The sequence below is a fragment of the Callionymus lyra genome, chromosome 5 (assembly GCF_982586985.1).
Source record: "Callionymus lyra chromosome 5, fCalLyr1.hap1.1, whole genome shotgun sequence".
Lineage (NCBI taxonomy): Eukaryota > Metazoa > Chordata > Actinopteri > Syngnathiformes > Callionymidae > Callionymus > Callionymus lyra.
Window position 1 is genome coordinate 10,177,269 of NC_141822.1, and position 10,835 is coordinate 10,188,103.

The 10,835-nt window shown below is 37.9% G+C and overlaps 1 protein-coding gene across 3 annotated transcripts in view; it reads right to left on the minus strand.

Annotated features, from left to right (window-relative positions):
• The window catches only part of pappaa (pregnancy-associated plasma protein A, pappalysin 1a), a 106,097-nt gene extending 100,517 nt beyond the window's left edge, over positions 1-5,580 (minus strand). For all 3 annotated transcript variants that reach the window (XM_087790734.1, XM_087790733.1, XM_087790732.1), the window contains exon 1: positions 4,203-5,580. In XM_087790734.1, coding sequence (XP_087646860.1) covers positions 4,203-4,593 — 391 coding nt within the window. In that variant the 5' untranslated portion in view covers positions 4,594-5,580. The remainder of the gene's footprint in view (positions 1-4,202) is intronic.
• Positions 5,581-10,835: the final 5,255 nt, after the last annotated feature.

The following is a 10,835-nucleotide window of genomic DNA, read 5'->3' on the forward strand; positions in this document are numbered from 1 at the left end:
TAATGTGAAGTATAATAATTTTTGACCAGGTGTAATTCATTTATATTCATATTCATAAGTTTGAACGTTTTTTCTTTACTATATTTAATAAGAAAATATTAATATAGTAGTAATGATATTCCTTTTAGCTAAATATTGACCCCCTCTTAATATATATATATATATATATATATATATACAACATCAATCATCATGTTTCAACGCCTTCAATTCAGTTGTTTTTGATTGATTTGATCAATTTTAATTGAATGTAAAGAATTGTTTGAAAAAATGTCAGTTTAATAAATAAAATAAAGTCAAGAAAAAAGACATTTATTTTGTTTGTTTATTTTGTTTAAAATAAATAATATATATATCCTTTATAATTATTAATATTATATTATTACATTTTTTATATTGTATATTAATATTATTATATACTATATGATAATATTATTTATAATATTTTTTTAAACATTTATAGGTTGTGTGTGTAGTATATATATATATATATATATATATATATAAATTACTTACTTACTTACAACATCAAACAACATATTTCAACGCCTTAACTTCATTTCATTTTCCTTTTCATTGAAAGAATGTCACTTAAATAAATAAATAAATGAGTAAAAACACATATTTATTTCTTGAACTTCCTTCCTTTCGAAATAAATGATTGAGTGTGAAAATTGTGAGTCGGCCCCGCCAGGGTTCAAAGAGAACCTGACTATTTGTCTTGTCCCGGGAAAAAGAAACACTCGGGGAGGAAGAAAAAGTGAGGAATTACAAAGAAAACTGTCACACACTTGATAAAACACGGGGGGTGTGGGGGGGACAGGAACAATAAGGATTGCGTTTACTTTTCAAGCTGTTCCTACACTGGGAGGTCAAACAAAACCACTTCTCCTGGACAACAGTCAAGCGAAGGAAATTTCCATTCAAATTTTGTCAAACATAATCCATCTCAGAAATGAAATAAAATACTTTCAGTTCAGAGGTGTTATCTCCACACGAGTGTTGGACGACCCTCGCCGTTATAACTCTGGCTTCTGTTGGAAGTTTAAAAGATATAATTTCTTGAGCCAATGGATATTTTGACACCTTCTCCAGCCAAAACACCCACAGTGTTAGCCTGAGCCGATATCCGAAAGAATGATCTGCCGACGTCGGCGTCAGGTCATGGAAAAGTGGCTTTCGTTTGTGATGCGGGACCATCTTGTAAAGAACAACAACGTTTACGTGACATTTGACATGGAAAGTCATGGTCTAGTTCAGGGGTGTTGAAACTCAATCACACAAGGGTCAAAATCTTTTAGTCAAAGTCGTGCCAAATTAAATGTATATTTACATAATAGGAAGTATGATTTTGGTCTTTTTAGTATTTGAGGTGGATTTTATCTTAATTATCTATGATTATATATGTTATGACAATACATTGTACTTACTCGAAAGTAGAATCATGTGAAAATAACTTTATGCAGTAAATTGGACCGTATTTAGGGACTGCTAGCTACTACTTCACTTATGTAAAGATATAAAACGTAAAAAAGATCAGTTATCAGAGGTAATACAGTGTTTTTTTTAAGTGATACAATTTTATGGATGGACAGACAGACAGACAGACAGACAGACAGACAGACAGACAGACAGACAGACAGATAGACTCCTTTGGGAAATTAGGTTTACGGTTCACAGCAAATGATAGTTTAAAAAAAAAAAAAAAAAGAACAAAGTGCAAATAAAAGACCAAAGTGCAAAGTATGACAAAGTGCACATACAAAGAACATAGATCAAAGGAAATAACAAATAAAATGATACAAAGATTAACATAGAATAGAATACATCATACTTTCACTCCACTCCTGCACCCAAACTCAGAATTATAAAGTCTAAAGGACAAGGAATGAGTCCCTGAGTCTATTAGTGTTGCATCATGGGAGGAACATTCTTGCTCCATCTGCTTCTCTGCTCACTGATGACAAAAGGAAAATACTCTACATGAAATAATGTCAAGAGCTCTAGCAATACATTGCAATGACGTCACGATTGAACTAATGGCTACAGAATTGAAAAAATAAAAATCTTGAATGTTAGAATCTTAACAATTCAGTCAAGAATTTATAAATATTAAGATTTTAATCTAGAAACAAAGATGTCAAATAACGTCAAAAAAAATAATGATATATATATATATATATATGAGCCGAGTCATCCTCAAGAGACTCAAAGTAGAGGAAAAACAAAAGCTCTGAGAAGAATTTGGTGAAAAGAGGAACGACTTCACTCTGGCTCGGGAACATTTGAAGCATCTTCCCTGTGAATGAACCGACGGTGATACGATCGAAGTCGAACAGGACTTCACGACGGAGCCAGATGACGTGCAGCGAAACAAACAGCTGCTGCAGTGGATCAGTGTTTTTACACACACTGGTATTTGGAATTGGACTTAAAAGATTACGGCGTGCAGAGTTTTTTTTTTTTGTTAGATCATCATATTTGCTCCGTCTGGAACCCGGAGAGTGACATTAGCACGAGGAAGAGAGGGATGACCGGAGGTGAACAGGAGATGGTTTTTTTGAGGTGCTTCCTCGACACAGAAGGGATGACGTCTGCTGTCGGGTCACAACGCCGCCCCCCCATCCCCTCCTCTCCTACCGCCCCCCCCAACACACCCCACCACTCCCACCGCTCTTGACTGTTTGAGAGGCTGGCTTTGCAGAAGAAGTCTCTGCCAACTGGCCAGAGCTACATCTCACACACACACACATTTACAAGTGTGTGGTGGAATTTTTAGGGGGGGATTAGGATGTTTAAGACAGACATACATCATAAAAAAATATAGTAAATGTGCTCATATGGTTCAGTTAAGACCCTTAAGATCACCACCAATATGTGAGGGTTCACCTCAGTTCAGGGCTTTAAATGAGCACGTGCTGTTGAGTTACAAAAAAAAAAAAGAAATAATGAAGAAATCAGGAAAATCAGCTCCACCCTCGCGACTTAACAAGATCAGTAGTCGAGCTTCGTTATTTTTAATTTAAAAAAATCATTTTACGATCAAAATTCTGGCGGAAATTGAAGATGCAAGGGAAGGAACGAGCTCACCTTCCCCTTTTTTTTCTGACATTATCGGGTGATTTTTGCGAGGAGAAGTTATGCTTCTGTAATGCTGACTAAAGCAAATATATTCACATTTTTAAGATTTCTTTTATGGATAAAGATAAAGATATTAATGTCCACTGTTGAGATCTCACTATTATTCATTTACGAGGTAATAAAATAAAAGAACACTGTGTTTTTGGATAAAAAAGATAGTTTCGATTTTGAAATTTAGTAATTATTTAAAGTGTGTAACAGTTTTTTATGCCATTTTCTGTCTGAATACAATGAGCTTCATTTTTATTTTTTTTACAGATTGTATCTCATTTCATTCGTTTCATAAAGCAGTCATTCCAAGTATGTATATGCATTTAATTTTAAGTTTCAGCCAAATATGTGATTTATTTTTCAGTTTAAGGGACGTCATTTTAATCGAATTTTCTCCACATATTAAAGAGTAAAATAATAGAGGTTAAAAAAAAGGGATCAAATATTTAAAAATTCTATTTTTTTACCTCCATTTGGTTCAGTGGAGACTCGAACAAACAGGGTGACCCAAATGATGGGTTCAATTCAGTTAATTTCATGGGCACCATGAGATGTGTAAGCGACGCTCCCTATCGGCCGGAGCTAAAACAACAACCTGGAGCGTGTTTATAATAGTAAAAAAAAAAAAAAAAAAAAAAAAAGGATCTCAAGTGTGCAAAAAAACAGATGATGCAGAATAGTTTTTACACCTCTCAGATGTTCCTTGACGCATGACTGCAGAGCTGATCCACGGACTTGTGAAAGGAGACGCACTTTTTCTTTTTTTCCTCTAACAGTTTTTTTTTTTTTTTTTATCAAATATCTTTTCACGGAGGAGGGAGACACTGGCGTGAGCTCTCCACATTGGCCGCCGCCGTGACGTGCTCGCTCACAAAGTTTGGACCATTACATCATAGTTTTAAAATAGCCAGGAGAAATGACATTTTTACGCACGGCGACACCAGCTGATGGCCAGTCGCTCGCCGCGGGCGCACTCTCCACCCGAATAAAACCCCATCGTCCCCACACGTTCTAAATGATATTAGTCATAAATAATAATAAATAACACTTGAGGTAAAAAAAAAAAATACCTGCGATGACGGTGGGCGACCGCTGACCCCCCTCCGGTTTGATCCACATCTCCAGGGTGAAATTCCCTCTGGGGATCTCCACGCCGGGTTTGAGCCGCAGCTGGTCGCCTCTCCCGGTGAAGTAGACGGCTTTGCCCCGGTCCGGAGAGTTCTCTTCCGCCTGCGAGGAGCGCCGGTGCTGGCGGAGCCCCCGCCGCTCCAAGCCGGGCAGGGAGCGCTTGCCCCGGGGCAGGCGGGTGGCACAAGCCCCCGGGACGGCGGCTCTCGCCTCCCTGATGCGCACCAACTCCCTCTTGGATCTCCCCTTTTTCCAGACTGTCCCACACTCTGATCCCAAACAGAGGATGAGGATCAGCAGGGAAAACACCCAGGGAGATGTCCAAAGTTTCATTTTTGTTCTAAAAAATACAAACAAATAATAGTTTCACGGCTGGAAGTGTGGGAATAAAGACATAAAGCTTCCCCTCTTTTATAAGCCGCGACCCCCCCTCTCTTTAGGCAAAACTACTCTGGAGACGGGAATATTTGACTGCATGTCCCACTGTTCAATTGCTCCCAATTACGGATGACTAACAAGTCATTTATTAAGAGGGGGGTCCGGTCGGTGCCCCCCTCGCTTCCATTTAACTCACGCGCAACAACAAAAAAAAAAAAGAAAAAAAAAATCCACAGTTGTCCTTCTTTTCCTTCTATCCGTAAGAAATTTCACAAATTAAATTCCAAAGAAAAGTGACAACAAAGCGACCTCTCATATTTGTGAAGAAGAAGAAGAAGAGGAAAAAGGTTATCCAAAGTTGCTGAGAGTCTCAGTGGAAAAGTTGATGTCCTAGTGAGGATGAAGAGCAGCGAGCGTCGAGGTCCTCATTGACTGCCTGGAGCACTTGAAGGAGTCGTGGCTGATCGTCCGCTTTAGAGCCAGTTTCAAGTGTTTTAAAGAACAACTCATGTTTCAAATGTTCCGGGGCTGAGAGAGAGTGTGTGTGTGTGAGTGTGTGTGTGTGTTTTTTTTTTCCTTTTTTTTTTTCCGAAGTGGGAAGTCACACAGGTAGGTAGGCAACTCTCATTGATTCTCCTCAGAGGCTGCGATAGGATGGAGAGTCGAGGCTGCACAGCAAGACCCTCTAGTGGACCAAAGACGGCACAGAATCAGCAACCAGTGAGGAGGCAGCTTCACTCCAGGAAAACACCGGATAAATCTCTCGCTGTGGGGAATAAAAATGAGTCGAAACTATATGTTTATGTCTTTCAATTTGTACTCCAAAATTATGAATGAAAAATAAGGGGAAATTATGAAGAAAATAATGTATTTATCTTTTTTAACAGATATTATTTAAACATTAAATGGGGAAAAATGAGTGAAAATACCAGTTTAAAATGCAGCAAAAAATGAATAAAATTCACTCAAAGATGACGTTCAATATTTATTTGAAACAAATATATATATTGCACGTCTTCATTTCTTCTATAAAAACTAATATGTGTCATAGTGCATCATTTTTAGAGAAATTAATTCAATAAATATCTTTGTTTAAAATTCCAAGAATACATTTCTTTACATGTATTAATATTCTCTACATTTTTCTTGTTTAAATAATCATTTAAAATATTTTAATATCCTGGGAAAATATGATTTATTCTCCATGTATTATTTTTTTTAACCGGTATTCACTGTCCAATGTACAATGTTTGTTCAAATAATATATAAAAACCTTGCCTTTTATATAATTATATAAGGATTTGTGTGACTTGAAGTGTGCTTGTATTTTATGAATACATGACGGTTAAAACTTCTGTATATATTTATCAATTTTGATGTAAAATTAAAACAACAAAAGAAATTTGGAAAATAACATTGTAGGAATTGAAAAACAAATGATTTGACATAATGTCAAATATATATTCTATAAATGAGAATACATTCAAAATATAAATAATATATATAAATATGTAATTATTTATTTTTCTTTTTATGTTTAGTATGTGGATGTGTGTTGATTTAAAACATTTTTTTTTTTTACAGTCTAAAAAAATTAAATGATGTGAATTCATGAATATTATACATTTGTGAAATACAACAATATTAATAACCAATATATGTCTTCAAATTAATATTCACCATTAGCTCATGCTATGAAATACCTCTGCCAAGGAGGTTTGTAGTTTTTTTACCTGTCTCTCTGTGGGAATATAAATAAAAAGCAGAACAGATTCCTCTGAAATTTTCAAGACATTTTGATAATTTGAAGAGGAAATTCTGTCGGTATTCTTAATTACCATCTGGATCTACAAGAGTTTTGAAGGATGAGGTGTGGAGGTCTGCAGCTCTGCATGTTGTGTGAGCAAGTTCCAGATTTTCCAAGATTTTTATTTAAAAAAACGGGTGTGAACAAGCTGCTTGGGGGAGGACTGCGATCTCTGAATACATTTCTAGATACCTTCATTTATTAACTTTATTTCCTGGAATCTTTTTTTTTTTTTGTGCTACAGTAAGCAACAACCCACAATAACATGGCGGCCGTGTTGACGACAGATCCGATGACTCTCTGCTGCCCTTGTGTCGTGTCCTCAGTGGAACCCTCATTCTCGCTCAAACCAACCCAAGCGCCGTCCTGGCTCGGGCTTCATCTTGGAGCGTCAAAGTCATGCGTCCCGTTAATGCCCGCTCGGAATCGAAGAAAGCTTTCAATCATAGCCGTAATGGCCGAATCCAGACAAAGTCTGGCTCATTCGTCACTCACTCTTTGGAACCGCAGAGTTGCTATAAGTGCTCTTGTGTTCTGATTCAGCTGACACGACTGCGATCTTAGTTCACTTTAGCACTCGGACATTTCTAAAAATGCTTTTGCGAGTGACATTTGAAGTGATTTATCATTTTCGGGGTTGACTCACCCCTCCTGCTGTTTACAGACGTGCCACAGTAGATTGATGTTTGTTTCAGAGCCGCACATTTCTGCCGAAACTTCTCTGTTCCCGACTGGAATAAAACATTTCGTCTGATGTTCTTTCTGTCCCAACAATATTTTGACACAGAGACCGGAGCGTCCTTACATTTCTCCATAGAGACGGTAACGTGGAATCTCTCCTCTGTTCCTCCGGAGTTGTTTGTTGTGAGTGTTTGTTTAGACGGAACTCACCACCTGCCATAAAGGGAAGTGGGAACAAACATTAAATATTTGCTTTCTCTTTTCATATGCTGTTGTGACTTTGGGTCGCATATTTCCTTTTGTGTCTGGAGAAAAGGGGGGAAGACGTATGGAGACAGGGCCGGCCGTGAAAGAGAGCGGGAGAGGAGTTTCACATGGAGGATGAGAAGACGAAAACCTCCAAACATTCACACGGCAGGTTGTTAACACATTCTTCGCTTAATTGTGGTTGAGAAGCAAAAAAAAACTGACTTTATTTCTCATTTTCTAAGAAATATTTATTTTTTGAAAAGACTTTATCAGATGTTTTTCACTTACAGCGACTAATATTCATTTTCTTACCAACAAGTTTTGTATAAAATAAGAATTTGAACTTTATTTATAGACTCCACAACTGAAAATAAATATATTTCATGTAGAAGGAGAGAGAGAGACAGATAGATAGAAGGACAGATGAATATATGAATGGACAGTGAAATGGATGGATGGATGGACGGATGGATGGACAGAAATTCGGACAGACAGACGGATGGACAGATGGACGAAGGGAAAGAGAGATGGATGGAAAGATGGACAGACAGTTGGACGGGGAAACACAGGGATAGATGGATGGACAAATGGATGAATGTATAGATGGAAGGACGGATGGATGAATGAAAGACAGAAAAATGGATGAATACATGGAAGGATGGATCGATGGATTTATAGATGGATGGATTGATACACAGACAGATGGAAGGGTGTATTTACAAATGGATGGAGGTTTAGATGGATATATTGATGGAGGTATATATTGCTGGGTGAGTGAATGGATGGATGGACAGATTAATGGAAGGAATGAAGGATGGATGACGGACAAACAGATTTAGGGATGGATTCACGGATCGTTGGATACATGGACGGATGCGTGGAGGGATGGATGGATGAATGGATGGATGGATGGATGGATGGATGGATGGATGGATGGATGGATGGATGGATGGATGGATGGATGGATGGATGGATGGATGGATGGATGGATGGATGGATGGATGGATGGATGGATGGATGGATGGATGGATGGATGGATGGATGGATGGATGGATGGATGGATGGATGGATGGATGGATGGATGGATGGATGGATGGATGGATGGATGGATGGATGGATGGATGGATGGATGGATGGATGGATGGATGGATGGATGGATGGATGGATGGATGGATGGATGGATGGATGGATGGATGGATGGATGAATGGATGGATGGATGGATGGATGGATGGATGGAACGAGTTGGTGAAAACAGTTCAAGTTTTTGATAGTGAAGTTTCCAGACATTACATAAAAAGGATGAACAGCTACGTTGTAATCCTTGCAATCATCGCTCTGGCTCGACTATCCTCCCTGTCCCAGCGTCCCCCGTCATTCCTGGATTTGATGTTTCAGGAAAACAAAATCCCACCGAAAAAACCCAATGACCCCGGAGGGTTCGAGTGACACAGACTCTGCAACACGAGTCAGGGGCTCTCAGGAGGTCAGGATCGAGGTCAGAGGTCGGCGCTATCGTAAAAACCCTTCGACTCGACCAATCAAAGCGGGCCTCGGCTAGAACCAGAGTTCCTTTTTGAGAAGGACTCACATTGATCCATTTCCCCTGCAGATGTTGTTGTGCGCACTGACCACCGGAGGAAAGTGGTTTCTGTATCGTTCAATAATCCCACCGAGTCATCCGAGAGACCGTGGACCAGTACGAGATAAAAAAAAAAAAGAAAAAAACATTGTGGTATAATCCATTAATGCACCGAAGCTTAATCTGTGACTGTTCTAAAACGCTTTGGTCGGGTTTTGTTTGTAGATGATCCCGACAAAGTGATACGCCCTCCACTGTCAACAATATTCACAAACTCAAGAGTAACGCAGATTAAAAACACGAAAAAAATCTACGATATTATGTAAAAAAAAATAAAATAAAGGAAAGTCTAAAAAATAAAGAGAAGGATTGTTGTGTCCGCGTGAGGTTGATTCAGAACAACCATTAAAGCCCTCGCGAGTTTAATCCAAACGTTCAACTGGGACCGGCTCAGGTTCTGAGCAGTTCCAAGAAAAACGTGGAATCGTTCTGATCCGAACAAAATTGAAATTCACTGTTGGTGACAGAGGTTTTTTTTTGTTTTGTTTCTTTTAAACAAATGGCAAAGATTATGGGGAAACGTATACATATATATTCCCATAAACCGGGTTTAATCTGTGCTAATGCTTCTGACAGCTGTCATTTATATGCGCTTAGTGTGGAAGGGGCAGCCAGTTCAGCCGGACGCTGGCGACCACACCAGTGTTGTTGTTCTACTTGTTTGCTGGTTTTTCAAATGCTTTCGTGAAGGATCTCGGATATTGATGTACCTCATATCGTCATGTAAACTGACTTATATGAACTATGATCCAAGAAAATCTTGAACCTTATGGTTCTTCATCAAATCATTATAAAATGTCCTTAAAATATGTTATATAGTTCTTTTTTGTATTTCTGTTTAAACTTGCAAATATTGGGTCCACTAAGTAAAACAAACAAAGAAGAAATTCCTTTATTTGATCATTTATATTCTCTTTATGTTTTTTTCAAATTTTTCTTCGGCCATTCCTCCATTATTTTATCCTTTGTTTTATTTTATAATCCCGATGGTTTCTTCCTTCAGGACTTTTGTCTGCCTGATACATTTTAAAGATGAAACTTAAAGCAAACATTCAATTACACCCATTTTCTACTCTACACTCATGTCGACTAGGGGTTGGGATTATTTTCAGAGTTATAGACAAAAATGTTTGTTCATTTTAATGCAGCGACTGGAGCTACATTAAAATGAATACATGATACACTGCAACAGTGAAAAATCATATAAATTAAAAGACAGTTTAAAGTGATCGTTACCATAGATACCAAAATTCACTCATTTTCTACTCATCCTCATGTCAAGAGTTGGGATTATTTTTAAAGTAATCTGTTCCTTTTTTAGAGTTATAGACAAAAACATACATCCATTGTAATGCTAGTGCTCAAAACGATATCCAAAAATACCTCCATACTGCTCAAAAAATGTTTGTTCATTTTAATGTAGTGACTGGAGCTCAGTTGTCTTCGTCTTCATCTTCGTCCAAAAAGACACTTAAAAACATTCAAGTACCTCCATACTGCTCCTCTGTAACGTCCATCTTGTATTGAAGCCTCGGTATGAGAAATTGTTCCAAAAACTTAATCAAGTCTATATTTTAAGCGCAATGGTAGCAGAGGTTTAAAGGCTAGCATGCTACAAACAGGAAGTACTACTGGTAAATATCGCAAGCACTTCCAGTAGACTAAAAGTGCTCGCAATATTTACCTGGAGTACTCCCTGTTTTAGCATGTTAGCCTTTAAACTTCTGCCAGAGACAATCTTAAAATATTGACTTTTTAAGAGGTTTTTCGAACAATTTCTCATGTCGAGGCTTCAATACAAGAGGAACGCTACAGACGAG